Raw genomic sequence first — 15,165 nt, forward strand, 5'->3', positions numbered from 1 at the left:
GGGGCATTGAAGGGAGACCAACTGGGCATACCCAACAGGATAGATAGTTCTGGCTATGGCATGTGGGCCGTGGGCACTGGTGGAGCTTAATCCTTCCTGGCGTCTTGTCCTACATTGCCGTGAGATTTGGGATGGATGGAAACCGCAGAAGTGTTAAGTTTTGCTCCAGTTTCTCTCATTGTACGGGTCTCCCATCATAAAGCACTGGATTGTGACAGTTGCACAACTCCCCGGAGAGTCGGTAACTCACTCGAACAAGGGAAACTCTCTGCCTCCCAGAATGGCCCTCCAGTTGCCGGGTATGTGTTTGCAGGATTGCCAATCCCCAAAATCGTGGTTTAAAAATCACGAGATTGGTTTTAAAGCCTCCTGAATTTGGGGTTTTCTTTAATTTACCTTCTGGTTTTTGAACGTGTAGGGGACGCTCAGGTTAGGGTTCTAAACTTTTCTCTGCACCAATAAGGGCTAGAATCTTCCTATATGTTTTAAATGAAAACTGAGATTCTGACATATTCCCCTGACTCCAGGAGCTGGGGCTTGCCACACCACCTGAACTGTCAAATGGGCACTCGCTCCTAGAGCCAGGGGAAGGTGAGATTTTCTATCAGTCCCATGTCACACAGACATTCTTCCGCTTCACAAGCCCAACAGTCGCACAAACACCTCTCCCCCTCTCATAGGCTTGTCAGTCGCACAGAATTACCCCCTTCCACAGGCCTGTCACTCATGCAGCACCCCTCCTGTCCACAAGACTGCCCTCCCAGAAGCCTGTCCGTCACATAGACTCCCCCATGCCCCAGCCTGTCAGTTGACTCCCCCACCCCCTCCCCACAGGTCTGTCAGTCGCCCTGACGCCCCTCCCCCAGGCCTGTCAGTCGCACAGAACCCACATGTGTCCTGGCTGACCCCCTCGCCTGCCTTGTTCCCTTGTCAATACTTTTACAATTTCACAGCTGATGCATTTTGAACCCAGTGAGTTTAGCTCCTGAGGGAGAAGACGACAAGTTTCGTTTCTCCCCAGTCGATTCCGGCAGGGAGAAGAAGCAGCACTAAATAAATACAGCAATAAATTAAATAAATACACGAGGAGCTTCCCGAGGTCCCTTGGCCTGAAAAGGAGCTAGGAGCGAATCCCACGGGGAGGAACTTTGACTCGCCCGCAAAGCAGCTCCAGAGACAGTCCTGCGCCGATTCCCCCGGCCAGCCAGGAGCTGTTGTTTCCACCAGCCGCGAGGGGAAGAGATGGGAGCGGGGGGATGAGGGTTGGAGGGTGGGAAACGGGTGAGCTGTGGAACCGGCGGTTGGCACCATTTGAGATTCCCGTCCAGAAACGTCACCTGGTCGGCGAAGGAAAATTCCTGGGACCCCCCAGCCCCACATGCCCTCCCCACGGCGGGAAGCAAGTCCTTCCTGGGAAAACGCATCCTTCCAGCAAACACGGCTGGCCCGAGCTGCAGAAGTCCCTGCTGCCTCTTGCGCTCCGAGTAGCCCTGATTCCGCTGGTGGGAGAGCGGCGGGGAGGGGACCCCCTTCCTCCCAGATGTCGGTGGCTTCTCGTCTGCCCCGGCCTTTCCTCTCCCCTCGGGGGACAGGGCTCAGTTCTCTATTGCACAGCTGCGTTCGGAGCCCTTGAAGCAGGCCGACTCGTAGTGCTTGTTGAGGTACGACTTGAGGGCGAAGGTCTTCTCGCACTGCTTGCACTTGTAGTGCTTGAAGGCCGAGTGGGTCTGCATGTGGGCCCGCAGGTTGGAGCGGTCGGCGAAGGCCTTGCCGCAGTGGGAGCAGCCGAAGGGCTTCTCGCCCGTGTGCGAGCGCATGTGGCCCTGCAGCAGCCAGGGCCGGCTGAAGGCCTTGCCGCACACGTCGCACTTGTGTTTCAGGTTGTGGGTCAGGATGTGCATGGCCAGGGCGGGCATGGAGACGTAGGCCTTGCCGCAGGTGGGGCACTTCCTGGCCATCTTGCTGTCCAGGCTGCGGTGGGTCTGCTTGTGCCGGCTGAGGTTGGAGGAGGTGGCGTAGGTCTTGCCGCACTCATTACATGAGTGGCGGTGGCTCCCGCGCCGCTGGCTCTCGCTGCGTCGCCTGGAGCGGCCGTCAGTGATGAAGAAAGCATCCATGGAGTAGCTGTCTGTGACTGCAGCTTCGCCATTGAAGTAGCGGGCAGAGAGGCTCGACTGGGGACTCTCAGGATCACTGTACTCCTCGTGAGCTGGGGCGTAGACCGGGTCTGCAGACACCAGCTGAAACCTTTGTTTCTTGTCAGGCTCATAGTCGGAGGGCGTGAGGCAATGCTGGCTATACCCTGCAGGAGACAAACACAGATGGAGATCACCATGTACCAGGGCTTCTCCTTCCCTATTTGTATATCCCAGCCCTTTCCTAACTGTCCCATCCCCGTGAGACCTGGACTTCTCTGGGGCAGCCTTTACTACACTGCAGACTTGCAAGAAAAGTGTAGGTGGGTTTTGGATGGAGGTGGGCAAGCCAAAGAGCCAAGTCTGGGTGCTCCTGGACTTCTGATGAGGGTTCAGAATCTGACCCTGCGTCCAAACTTGGCCCTGGCCCGCTGTCTCTATGGCGAGCCAAATGAGAACCTTTGGCCCGGGGGCGCTGACGGGACTGGAGAGTGCTGAAAACTAGATGAATGAGGAGCCAGAGTCAAAGTCTGAGGGGGATCCACTCCTGAATCCTGACAAGGACTTGGGGAGTGACTGGAGCCACAGACGCTTTCCCAGCATTCCCCTCTTGCCTGTTGCAAGGTGGAGTAGGACGTGGGACGTTTAGTCCAAGCTGTATGGCTGTCCATGCAGAACTGACCTGATTAGCAGAGCTCAGTGTAAAGGGCCTTGCTCTCATATGGAGCCCCCAGTAGCCAAGGCCACATTGGCTCTGTTCTGAGATTGGGGTTTTATTCCAAACCGAAATCTGGTTCACCATAACATTTGCTAACATCTGCGAATCTGTGGGTGCAGCCGGGCCTGGCAGAGTGCGCTATTCGTCTCCCGGCCTGAGAGACAGGAGTCCTTGGGCCACAGTCCCGGAGTCTGACCCAGTTTGTCTCAATGTGCAGCCACCCTGTTCCCATTAGACCTCACGCAGGGCACCATTCCTCAGTCCTGACCCAGCCTCCGTCTATTATCTCTCCTGGCCACACACCACCCAACCAGCTGCTGAGAGAGCCACAAGGAAAGAATCCTAGGCCCGGCCTCTGGTCCATTCACTCCACCTGCCCTTTGAATCCAGACTGCAACCAGCCCCTTTTGGGTTCCATCACTTCCCAGGCCATTAGACAGCTGCCGATGCTTAATTCCTCATTGCTCCACTGTGGCAGACACTCGCAATGAGCTGTGCAGTCTCTCAGTGTCCCCTCCCCCTCCAGAAACCTGGGGAAAACTGGACAAGCCCAAAGTGAATGATCAGGAAGGGGCTTGGGACAGAACACAGAGGCCACCCTGTCTTGCCCTCCGTCCCCAGCCATTTCCCCTGGAAACACAGGCCCAGCTTGCTCTCAGCGATATCAGTGAGCGAGCAACCTCTAAATGTAGGAGCATCTGTAGGACGGCTCGTTGGCTGTGGAGCTGTTTTCATGGCGTGTCCCTCAAGAGAATACCAGATTATCGGTTTGACTCTCGCCAGGTGCTTTACTGACAGGGGGAGGCTAGAGAGACACGGCGGCACAGAGCCCAGGAGCACGACTCTCCTGGCGACACAAAGGGGGGACGGATGTCGGAGGTTGGGCTTGACTGACAGCAAAGGTGAGAAGACAGAAACGCAGCTGTAAGGAAGCTGCAGGCAGTGAACAAAAGACCAGATGCTCCTGGCAACAAGCAAGACACATGAACCCCCTTAAAAGGAAAGCTAGTAGGGAAAGAACCGGGCTCAGGGATCTGGAAACTCCAGGAGGCTTGCCCTCCCGCTTGGAAGAGTCAGGGAGTCTGCTGGAAATCAAAGCCACCCACCTGGAGGGACTTCAGCTCTGAAATGGTTCCAACTTTCTGTGCTGGATACCTGGCAGTGGGAATCCAATGGAGCAAACCTGCCTTGCCTGTCAGGGGGTTCTCCCTGCAGCATGCAGGGTGCACGCAAACATTGATCCTGGCTCAGTCAGGGTCCGTGGTTAGGTGGACTCCCTCCTGCCCTGTGCTGATCTCAAACCCACAGAGCGATTTCTGCAGGGTCTGGTGTGTGTGTTCACGGGGAAGCATTGACACTGCAGTGCCATGCTCTGCTTCTGTGCCCCATTGGCAGGGATCCAGGGGGGTCTACCCGCCAAGTGAGAGGAGAGGATCAGGACCGTACAGTGCCTGGAAAGGTAAAACACTCTAATAAGGTGATTCATGAGAGGGATATTTTTGATGCACTTAGCAGCCTTCTGCAGTGTATATTTCATGGTGCATCTTTAACTTAGTGGTCTCAGCCTTTTCCAGACCGGTCCCTCATGTTAACAACAGAACAAGTTTGGAGACCCCCTTATCTCCCTAGCTATTGAGAAATGGAGGGTGGTTTTGACTCTCAGCTTGAGAACCCAGGATCTGACTACAAACTCTACACATCTGTAGGAAGCAAACCTCTCTCTGCAACCTGGATATAAACATCAGTGCTTCCAGGCCATGCATCCCGGGTTTATTATAACTGGGACCTAACAAAACAGCCCCACAGACACATGGTGTGAAACTAACACTCTGTGCAACAGACATCACCTGACGACTTAGTGTATTTTGTTGGTTTGATGATCTTTGACCTCTCTGAGCTGATAGAATAGTTGATCTTTTGGGGACTTGGGATGATGTTTAGCTGTCGACTAATGATTGACATATCCACTTAAAATACTGAGGGCTGAATCCATCACAGGAAGCTGTGCAGCGGTGCATCCACAAAGCCTCCTATTTGTGCATGCAAAACACACGTGCCCCTCTGAACACACAATGAGCTGGCTCACATGTGGCTCGTGCAGGTGGCCCTGACTCAAAAGCCTTTGGAAGTGTGACTTCTTCAGCTCATCCACTGCAACACAGTACGTGAGGCATTGAGTTGCTTCTGGCTATCCCGTCTCTGAAATTAACATCCCGGGTCTGATGAGGCTGGGTTAGGTGCCGCTGTGCAAACCCCCCAGCACATGCATTCTCACCCCTGTCGGTATGATTCACTGGCCCGATAAAGAGACCCAGATGTTCAGGCTACGAGCTGGGATCACTTTCCCCATTAGAAATGTGGGTGCCACTGCTGAGAGCAGTGCAGGCGGCTCTTGCTGGCGAGACGTGGTAAAATATGGAAGAATGAGCCAGATTCTCAGCTGGCATAAACTGGCAAAACTTCATCGACTCCTAAGGTAACCCTTCAGCTGAGGAGAGATAGAAAAGTGTTCTTCCACTGGCTTCAACCCCTCATCTGTATGCTCCGGCACTTAGTTCAGATGAGCCAGGGATTTCTGGGTACATTAATATTCAGCATGTTGATTTGCAAAGACTGATGGCTGTCTGATGTGTACATGTCTATCAATATTCTCCTCTAATAGGGAGAGGGCCTATTCCGTCAATTGTTTATTCTCCATAGGCCTGTGTAGACCCACCAGGAGGTGGCGCTCAGAGGCAAAGGTACTCTGATGAGCGCATTAGCAGAAGTAACTTCATTCATGGCAGCACCCGGCTTGCAGCTTGCAGCACTGAGAGTGCAGTAAGGGCCGGAGCTAGACCTACTCCTGTGCAGTGCAGCATGTGCCAACGATGCTCAACTTGGCAGGTGGGGGGGCTGAGCCCTATCTATAGAAACCCCTTGAGTTTTCAATTATAAAAAAAATGAATGGAAGCGAGCCTGGATTTGGGCTCCTCCCCACCCTCCATGAAAAAAGCCAGTTGCCAGCTGGGGAATAGGTGGGGTATTGCCCCAGAAGAGCTTGAACTTGGGGGTAAGGAGGCAATTGGGGTATAGAATTGTTTTCCGGGGTGCTGGGGGAGGCAACAGAAAAAGGTGGGGATCTGCCCTGCGGGGGGAGGGATAGCTCAGTGGTTTGCGCATTGGCCTGCTAAACCCAGGGTTGTGAGTTCAATCCTTGAAGGGGCCATTTAGGGATCTGGGGCAGAAATTGGGGATTGGTCCTGCTTTGAGCAGGGGGGTTGGACTCGATGACCTCCTGAGGTCCCTGAGATTCTATGAGGGGTGGGAAGTGGATGCACTGTATGGGGTTCACCACAATCTCAGACAATAGACCAGAACCAACTGTGCTCATGCTGAAAGACAGGCTTAATTAATAACCTGGATCAGCCCACTCGATAACAGCTCCCGCTTACTGGAAACCTTTCCCCCTTGCACCAAACCGTTTGCACTAATTCACCACACTCAGTGCCTACTTACAATCAATGGCCATGACATGATTTCCCATTGAACAGCACTTGGAAACCGCCAGTCGCCTACTCCACCGCATGCTCCATGTCAGTGAATTCATGTGACGCTAGTGGCCCCATCCCGCCACCACCTAATCCTAATCAATACGCAGCTTTTCTAGAGAGTGCTTCTCGTCCCTGGATTTCACAGTTTCTGAATGAACTCATGAGCTTTATTCCCATTTTACAGGTTGGGAAACTGACTCACAAGGTGAAGGGACTTGCCCCAGGTCACACAGCAAGTCAGTGGCAGGGCTAGAAACAGAACCCAGGTCTCCGGAGGGCCCATGTCACATTCCATGCGCCAAACCACACTGTCTGTGGGGGAGCAGAGTTGGGCTGAGAGCTGTCAACCTCGCTGCATGGTTTGTATGTCTGACAATTATTTGAAACCAAGGCAGGGAGGGCCTGGCCAATGATTTTGCCTAACTCTGCTCAGGGTTAACTGCCACAAGCACTAGCCACTGGTCTACATGAGCACCGCCACCGTTGCTAGCAGCTGGGGAGTTGCACCAGTACTCCAGCAATGGTGGGAGAATTTCACAAGATGCTCAGTGGCTTGTCCATGGTCCCAGAATTAGTCCATGGCAAAACCAGGAGCAGAACCCACGTCTCTGGACTCCCACCCCTGTGCCTTAGCCACAAGACCTTCCTTCCTCCTTTAACACTGACATCAAGTGAGTTTGACTGTAATTGGATCAGACATTGTTGTCGCTTGAGCACTCTATTCCTAACCGCCTTGGGGTGCCTGATGAGAATGACCCCAGGTTTCCCCTGTGTGTGGTGACCGAAAGGCACTGTGTGGAGGAGACACACTCAGGCTCTGGTTTGAGGAAGGAATTCTGATCTTTGCTTTAACTCTGGAAAGGGCAGTGTTTGTGCAGATAGGGGATAAGGCCCTGGTGGGGATGGGAAATTCTTCTGCACGTACCCCTCACTCAGGGCAAGCGGCTGCATCTCCTAAGGCAACAATTTTACTCCTCGCAAGTAGTTTTAAGAGCCAGTCATTCCAAGAAGGGGTGGATGCAGTGGTATCCAGGCTGGGGGGGTGGGTTCTCCCTCCTGGCCTGCTTCAGTCTAAGTGCCAGGTTACAGTGATTGCTTGAGTGTGACCTGCAGTTTCCCCGGGCCCTCAGCCTGCCTAGTTATTGATTTTTTGTCCTCTCCCCAACCTACGCTTCCTTGGCTTCCCAGCTCTGGAAAGACTTGCCTTTTAATCCCTGGAAGCATATTTCTGTCATCTCCTAAGAAGCAGCATCCCCTCCTTGCCTGAATGTGGTGTAAACCCCACCCCCCACCCCCCGGCTCTCCGGTGGTCTTCCATCACTGCATGTGTCTGATGGAGCTGGCCACCTGATATTTCCCCTGCTCTGGATCCTTCGCCCCCACCCCAGCTCTGCTATGGAGCTGCCTCTCCCTCCCTCCCTCTCTCCTTGTTTACAGAGCGCAGTCACACTCGCTGGGCGAAAAGCCCTCTCCTCAGCAATTTTTCACACTTTCTCTGGAGCACACAGCAAGGTTATTTCCAGGAGAGCGGCACCAACAGCTTCTCCCCGGCTGGCGTGGATTCCTTTCCCTTACATCACCCAGCGCACAAAATATTTCGCACACGTTTTGCTCCACACACACACAAATGCAGGGAGGAGGGGGATGGAAGGGAGCAGAAAACCTCCGAAGCCATACAAGCGTTGTGGTACCGATACGGAGGTACCCTACATTCCACCCTCTGTCGGCAAGGCGCAGCCTGGGTTTGTCACAACCCGTACAGCCATGGCATGAGCTGAAAATACACCCCCATCCATCCCCGGTGTCAAACCGAGAGATCCCAAGTGCCAACCACAGTACTAAATGCGCAGCCCCAAGTGCCATTTGCTGTACCCACATATGCAATCACTAATGCCCGTGGCAGCACCAGGTATTCCTCTTCTTTTGGGCAGTAAATCAATGTTTATTGGTCCTCTTCCAGCTGGGTCACTGACGGGATCTGAGATGATCCAGAGGCTGGAGATAAACAGACTATGTTCTGTTAAACTAAATGTATACTGAAAATACTGAATTATGATAACTCTTTGCACTTCTGTAGGGGCTTTGTGGTGAGGAGCTCCAAGTACTGTACAAGCAATAATGAGGGTAGGTAAGTGAAATTACCCGCATTTCATGGTTGGGGAAACTGAGTCACAGAGAGGGTACGGGACTTGCACATTGCCATACATACTGAGTTAGTGACAGGAGTGGGATTCGAATGCAGGGCTCCTGACTCACAGGGCCAGCTTTTGGCCACAGCATCCTCCTTCCCCTCCTTATTTATTTATTCAGGTTTTCTTCTAGGTGCCTAGTGGTACTTACAAATAGAATTAAACGCTACCCCCTGTGCAGGATGGTTGGGTCAGCGGTGCTGTTAGGACACATCAAAACCGTCTGGCAGACAATTCATTTCTGTAGAGACCAAACCCCATCCATGGATGTACCAAGGCCACCTGACTAACTCAGAGGAAGCAAATTCAGACACGAGAGCTTTCCACTGAGTGTGCCTTCTGTTGACCCCAGATAATTCCATCCTAGGAAGCAATGGCCCGGTTGGCCAGATGATGGTCTATGCGTGATGAGATGGATGGGAAAGGGCAGTTTCTCAAGAAATGTTGGGAATCCCAGGTCCCTAATGTTGTGGTGTGAACCTGAAATGGGGAGCAGGCCTGGCGGGGTTGTGACAGGCTGAATCTCAGAGCACCCTGAATCTCCACTAAGATATAGCTCGACCCTTGCTATTCCTCGCTGAACCTGCAGGGAGAGGTAGACAGGTCATCTAAAAATCACTCCCTCTTCTGGGGCAGCCCTGCAGCCTTCTCAGCATTGTGAAGAGGTGTCTCAATGGGGGTGAAGCCGAGGGAGTCTTCTAATGAGCGGCTGATCTAGCACCCCTCCATGTAAATGACAAGGCTCACATTGACTGCCTTGTTATTTGGATTGAGCCCTGGCCTGCCTTCCCGATTCCCCCAAGCACCGAGGGCAGGCAGGAATGTCACCTTGGGCTGGGTAGATTAGGGCTGGGCATGGTGCTGCAATCCATCCAACACCTCCCCACTTTGCAGCTCACCTCCCCTGGAACCTCCAAATGCCTGGAAGCAGCAGAGGTTCTCTCTACTCCACCCTCTGAGAAGATATCTGAGGGTGCTGCATGACACAGCCCTGGGCACATCTGGGGAGCCTCAGGGGCTGCTCTGTTTGTGGTTTCATGTTGGAGGAACATCTGACTAGTACGGTATTGCCATCATGCCTAGCATTTCTCGCTCCCGCGATGGTGTTGGGCATTCTGCTTATAGGGACACATGTTCAGGGCCTTCTAATGGAGCTTGGGGTGCCCCCACCCCATTTAGTTCAGCCTGACTCTCCTACGCTCCCACTCACCACCACATGCCGCAGGCTGGAGCGTGGGGACACTGGCCATGCCATCCCTCTCCTCCTCTGTTCTTTCCCACTCTCAACCTTTCCCCGCTGCTCTCCCTTCCTCGCTCTTCCATTCTGCTTCTCGTTTACATGAAGCCAACCCCAGGCAGCAGCAAATAGTTCCCTCAGGTCTAGCTGGTGAGGTGACAGCCCCTCGGAGCCATCGCCTGGCAGGGGCTGTGGGGTGCAAACCTGCTGGCAGTGCTTTGAAGAATGAGGCCCCCTGGGAACGTGAGTGCCCTTGACCCCATTTCCTCCCAAGATGTCCTTTCTCCCTGCCTGGATCGGCTCCTGTCTCCTGGGGAATTGCTCTCGCTTGTCAATGCCACCACTTGTTCTGCAGTGAACAAGGCAACCGGGACGTGACCCCCGAGGTGAGCCCAGTGCAGGGTTTAAGCCCAGCTTCAGCCCCTGGTGCCCCAGAGGAAAGCTGCAACATAGGGACATGTCCAGCTCAGAGGAAATCTGGGGGGCTGCTCAGGCAGAAAATTTGGCCCCTCTCCCATGTCCTTGGAGGGTAACAAAGTCTGGCTTAGCAAGACCCCTCCAAGGGCAGCAATACCCCTAGGAGCAGGAGGAGAAATTTTGCAACAGAGCAACTTTGAGCAGAGGCTGCTGGGTTCTAGGGTCACCTTGCTAAGGGAGAGACACGTCTGCACACGCCAGCCCACACAGTACACAACCACGGGCACACCGCCCGCAACACAGTGTATGTGCATAGCCCCCAGCACAACAGAGAAATGCACCGACACATCCAGACTGGCACACCCCATCTGTGCAAACCCATGCACACACACCACAGGGCACACACAGTCCATCCACACAAAGGTGTGCACCCACACACAACAAAACACATCCTGCATACACACATGGCACAGTATAATACACATATGCCAGCACATGCATACACACAACCCCCCCCCCAACCCACAGACACATGCATATGTACAATATAGGGCCCTCATCCCTATACACACACACTGTAACTCACACCCCCCCACACGCACACTGTAACTCACACCCACACAGAGGCATACACACATAATACTACAAACAGAGGTTCACTTTTAAATGCATATGCTTGTGTACACCCCCCCGCCATGCCCCCCTCCAGCCACACCTACAGAAATACCCAGCACCCTCACTGGAGACGCCACTTTTAAAGTCCGGCGGCTGCCCGGGGGCCGCTCGGCACGTGGCCTCTAGAGCTCGGGGTTCGAACCGCCCCACTCCCGAGCCGCGAAGGGAATCCTCTGGCCGGGCATTTCCTGCCCAGCTGCAAACCCAGCGGGCCGGTTCATGGTCGTAATTATTCTTTAGAGGCGACCCGGAGTCTCTCCAGCAGCTGCGGAGGTCCGGAGGCTCCTGCGCACAGACTCCCCAGGGCCCGGGGTCAGCTCCACTCCCGTCAATTATAATCCGCTGCCCCCCTGAAAATACGAGCTGCGGTGTATGGGGGGAGGGGGGGCGTAGCCTCCCAATAATAGGCTCCGCTGTGTCAGGGACACAACCCCCCCTCCGACAAGCCCCGCGGCGCGGGGGGGATGCTGACCCCGTCGGAGACGCCCCGCCTTGTGCAGGGGACCCTGGTTCTCGGATAATACGCACTGCGGGGTAGAAGGGAGCCTCCCCCGGTTCCAGCTGCCGGGACCCTTCTCCATCCCGGTCCTCAGCCACTTACCGTTCTCGGCCCCGGGGCCGCTGCCCACCCGGGACCCGGCCAGCACATAAGCAGCTTCCAGGGGGTGGTAGCGGGGAGCCGGGACCTCGCAGGGCTGGAGAGCGTCTGCTTTGATCTTCTTGACCAGGAAGGAGCGGGGCATGGTGCGAGCTGGGGGGCTTCTCTCCTGCGCTCCGAGGGGATCAGCACTGGACAGCTCCCTGCGCCGGCGGCGGGCGTGGGGGGAGCCGGCTGGCGCTCGCTGAGCTCCGCACTCAGGGCCCGCGGTCTTTAGATGGGACGCAGGCTGGAGATCAGGCGGTGCTTTGCTGAGGAGCTGAATCCATCACGCGTCCCCCAGGACAATCATCGCATCCCCGCTGAACCGGCTGCGCAGGGTGGGGTGGGGTGGGGTGGGGGAGAAAGGGAGGAGGGAGAGAAAGGGGAAGAGACAGAGAAAGTGTGTGTGTGTGAGTGTGTGTGTGAGAGAGAGAGTGAGAGGCGAAGGGGGAGAGAGATGGGTAAAGTGGGTGAAAGAGAAAGAAAAAAGGAAAGAGATGGAGAAAAAGTGAAAGGAGGAGGGGCAAGAAGGAAGACGGGGGGGGGAATGGGGGGCGGAGAGATGGCCCACTGCCCATCTGCTTAACATTTAGACACACAGCCCTTGGTCTGAGTCTCAGTTCAAGGGGGGGGGGGACGGGACGGAACAGGTGTCAGGCGGGGGCGGTACTCGGCTCTGAGACATGCTCCAGAATAAAGAGAGAACTTCTTCAACACACACACACACACACACACACACACACACACTGGAAAGGCACACCCCCCCGGGGCCAGGACAATCATCCGCACTGTCCTGCAACCCCATGTTCTGGGGCAGGGAATATCCAGCCACGCAGTGAAAGCCCCAGGCAGTTCATTCTCCCCCGGCTGGGCGGGTGGGTTTCTTTAATTCCCTTTCTTTCCTCCAGTCCAGCCACAGGCAGACAATAGAGACGCGTGCATGAGGAAGAGGAGAGAGGAAGTCTGAGAAGGAGGGGTGCAGAGGGAGAGAGGCTGTTCAGATGAACTCTCTGGCTCTGTTTCCTTTGTCTTGGTGCAACCAGTGTGTTTTAAGACCCTGTGAATAATACAGTCTAGCTCCATATGCTGGGGGAGGGGAGTGCATTTTGATTTCCCAGTTCAACAAAGGTGGGCAATAAACAGTGACCCAGGCAGATCTAAAACAAAAAGAGGGGCTAGTCTGTGGTATTGTTCCCCTTTCAAGAAGCTGGGTTCTTTGCCTTCGCGGCTAGAGCCAAGCAGGTTTCAGGCAGGCTTCTGCCTTCTGCAGAATGTGTTTGCTTTGCAGAAATGCATGCACATGGCAGGTTCAGGACACCAGGAAAGAGATTCTGCGAGTACGACCTTGGCGAGTCTCAGCACTAGCTGGGCAATCAGTGTTCGTTCCTGTGGCCCACAGTTAGGCCAGAATCCCAGGGAAGGGAGGGGGAGTAAGGAGTTCCGAACTGTCCGTCAGTTTATTAAATGCTTTTGGCCTGCCCTGAATTTGTCACTGCTTGGGCCAAATTGTTGACTGGTGTCACTCCACTGAAGCCAATGGAGTTACACCAACAGTGAGTTTACTCCCCTATTGCAATAGTGCAAGAATATCCCAGCTAGCGGAGGCCCCGTCAAATCCCCTACAAGGAGCTGGGTTAGCACAAAGTTTCACATTATTTTCCTCCTCCCACCGTTCCAGGAGTGTCCTCATATGACAGGTAGATAATTTGCTTCAGAAACACAATTTCAAACTGAAGTACTATAAAAGCCCTTGCAAATACTGCCCCTTTCTGCTCTACATTGAGCTGATCCAAAGGGAAATCCCACTTCAGAACTTCAGTGTTTATACGGAGAGCTCTGATGGGTACGTTTCTCGAATGGCAAACAGGAGACACACCAAAGAACCCCTGTTACCTAGTGGCGGGGTTTTGTGTAAGTTTTCCACACCCCTCAGAGACACTCCTGGGGTTTATGGACCTCTCTGGACTCAAGAGCAGAGCCTGTCGTCTTCTGACAATTTATCCCTGAATGTTCTAGATGGCTCACATTTAGGGAATTTTGTTTCTGAGAATTAAGGATGGGTAAAATATAGGGCTTCTGATTAATCACCTCATCCGACCTCAGCTATGAAGCCACAGCCCCTAGATTCGATTAAGTGTGGGGCTAGGAGCTGGGAGTGCCTGAATTCTAATCCTGCATCTGCCATTGCCTTGTTCTGTGGCCCTGGGCTGCTCCCTTGTCCTTCAAATCCATTCTCAAAACCAGTGTCTGCTACAGACCCACCCCACCATTAAATTAAGAAACAAACAGGACAGAGCCTTCCTCTGGATCCTCCAGTGCACTGTGCTTTGTGTTGCCTGTGTACTATGCTTGCAAGCTCCTTGGGAAGGGACCAGGGTGTCTTCTGCACTTTGTCAGCACTTAACTAATACTAGTTCCTGGTATATTTGCCAGCAGCCACCGAGAGCAGAGCCTGTATGATGGGGACACTTACACACTTCGCAGGACTTTGCAATGGAAAATGCTCAGCAGTATAACAATCAATGAGAATGCCAGCCAAATATTTGAGAGCGACAAGGTGGGTGAGACCAGCACGGTTACAACTGCACTGCAGTCACATATCGATCCTTCCCGCACGAGGCAGGTCAGCTGCAGCACCTGGGCTAGGGAGTCAGCTGTGGTGCAAACAACTTCCCAAGCTTTTCAGGCCCACTTCAGGGGGCCTGTGCTTTGTTTCCAGGCTGAGACAAGCGCTGCTCCACTCAGCTGCTCACACCTGGTTCAACGAGTTGTTTAAACTGTCCCCAGCCTGTTATAGGAGCTGTCCCAGCTGGCCCTTAGGGCCTCCCATACAGTGTTATTAGACTGCTCACTCCTCTCATCTCTCTTGAGGGTGTTTTGGGCTGTCCTCTCCTGGGGTGTAGTGTCTGGTCTCTATCCAGACTGATCTAGAAAACCTGAGCTATGAGGAAAGATTGGAAAAACTGGGTTTGTTTAGGCTGGAGAAGAGAAGACTGAGAGGGGACGTGATAACGGTTTTCAAGTTACAAGGAGGAGGGAGATAAATTTTCCCCCCTGTGCTCTGAGGCTAGGACAAGACACAATGGGCTTAAATTGCAGCAGGGGAGGTTTAGGTTGGATGTTAGGAAAAAACTTCCTGTCAGGCTAGTCAAGCACTGGAATAAATTGCCTAGGGAGGTTGTGGAATCTCTGTCATTGGGGATTTTTAAGAGCAGGTTAGACAAACACTTGTCAGGGATGATCTAGATAATACTTAGTCCTGCCTTGGGTGGAGGGAACTGGATGACCTCTTGAGGGCCCTTCCAGGCCTACATGTCTATGATTCTATGATATAGAGACCAGTGATGGGTTTACTATTATTTATATTACAGCAGCACCTAGAGGTCCAGACATAGATTGTACAGCACCTAGCACAACAGGGCCACATAAACACATTAGAAACCATCCCATCCCTGGAATACAGCGGCCCCTAATCTATCCCCCAGGTACAGAACCGGTTTCATGAGTCCCAGTCCAGCGTCTTGTCCACTAGACCCCACTGCCTCCAGAGTGTCCTAACGCTGCACAGAAATGGGCGGTGATCAAAGCAGGCCTGTTCTGAGCTCAGGAACAGACTGGTCT

At 53.7% G+C, this 15,165-nt stretch overlaps 1 protein-coding gene across 1 annotated transcript; it reads right to left on the minus strand.

Moving 5' to 3' along the window:
• Positions 1-930: 930 nt before the first annotated feature.
• SCRT2 (scratch family transcriptional repressor 2) lies at positions 931-11,866 on the minus strand. Its single transcript, XM_074969376.1, has 2 exons — positions 11,506-11,866; positions 931-2,302 (listed from the first exon to the last, which is right to left on the minus strand). Exons 1-2 carry the CDS (start codon positions 11,645-11,647, stop codon positions 1,596-1,598), a joined length of 849 nt encoding a protein of 282 aa, XP_074825477.1. The 5' UTR covers positions 11,648-11,866; the 3' UTR covers positions 931-1,595.
• Between the last annotated feature and the right edge of the window lie 3,299 nt (positions 11,867-15,165).

The sequence above is a fragment of the Natator depressus genome, chromosome 13, assembly GCF_965152275.1.
Source record: "Natator depressus isolate rNatDep1 chromosome 13, rNatDep2.hap1, whole genome shotgun sequence".
In the NCBI taxonomy this organism is placed as follows: Eukaryota; Metazoa; Chordata; order Testudines; family Cheloniidae; genus Natator; species Natator depressus.

Bases quoted from the DNA above. Each gene is read 5' to 3' on its own strand.
- SCRT2 (XM_074969376.1), bottom strand. From the start codon at position 11,647: ATGCCCCGCTCCTTCCTGGTCAAGAAGATCAAAGCAGACGCTCTCCAG. The intron at 2,303-11,505 runs GTAAGTGGCTGA...TGTCTCCTGCAG, and splicing joins CGGCCCCGGGGCCGAGAACG to GGTATAGCCAGCATTGCCTC.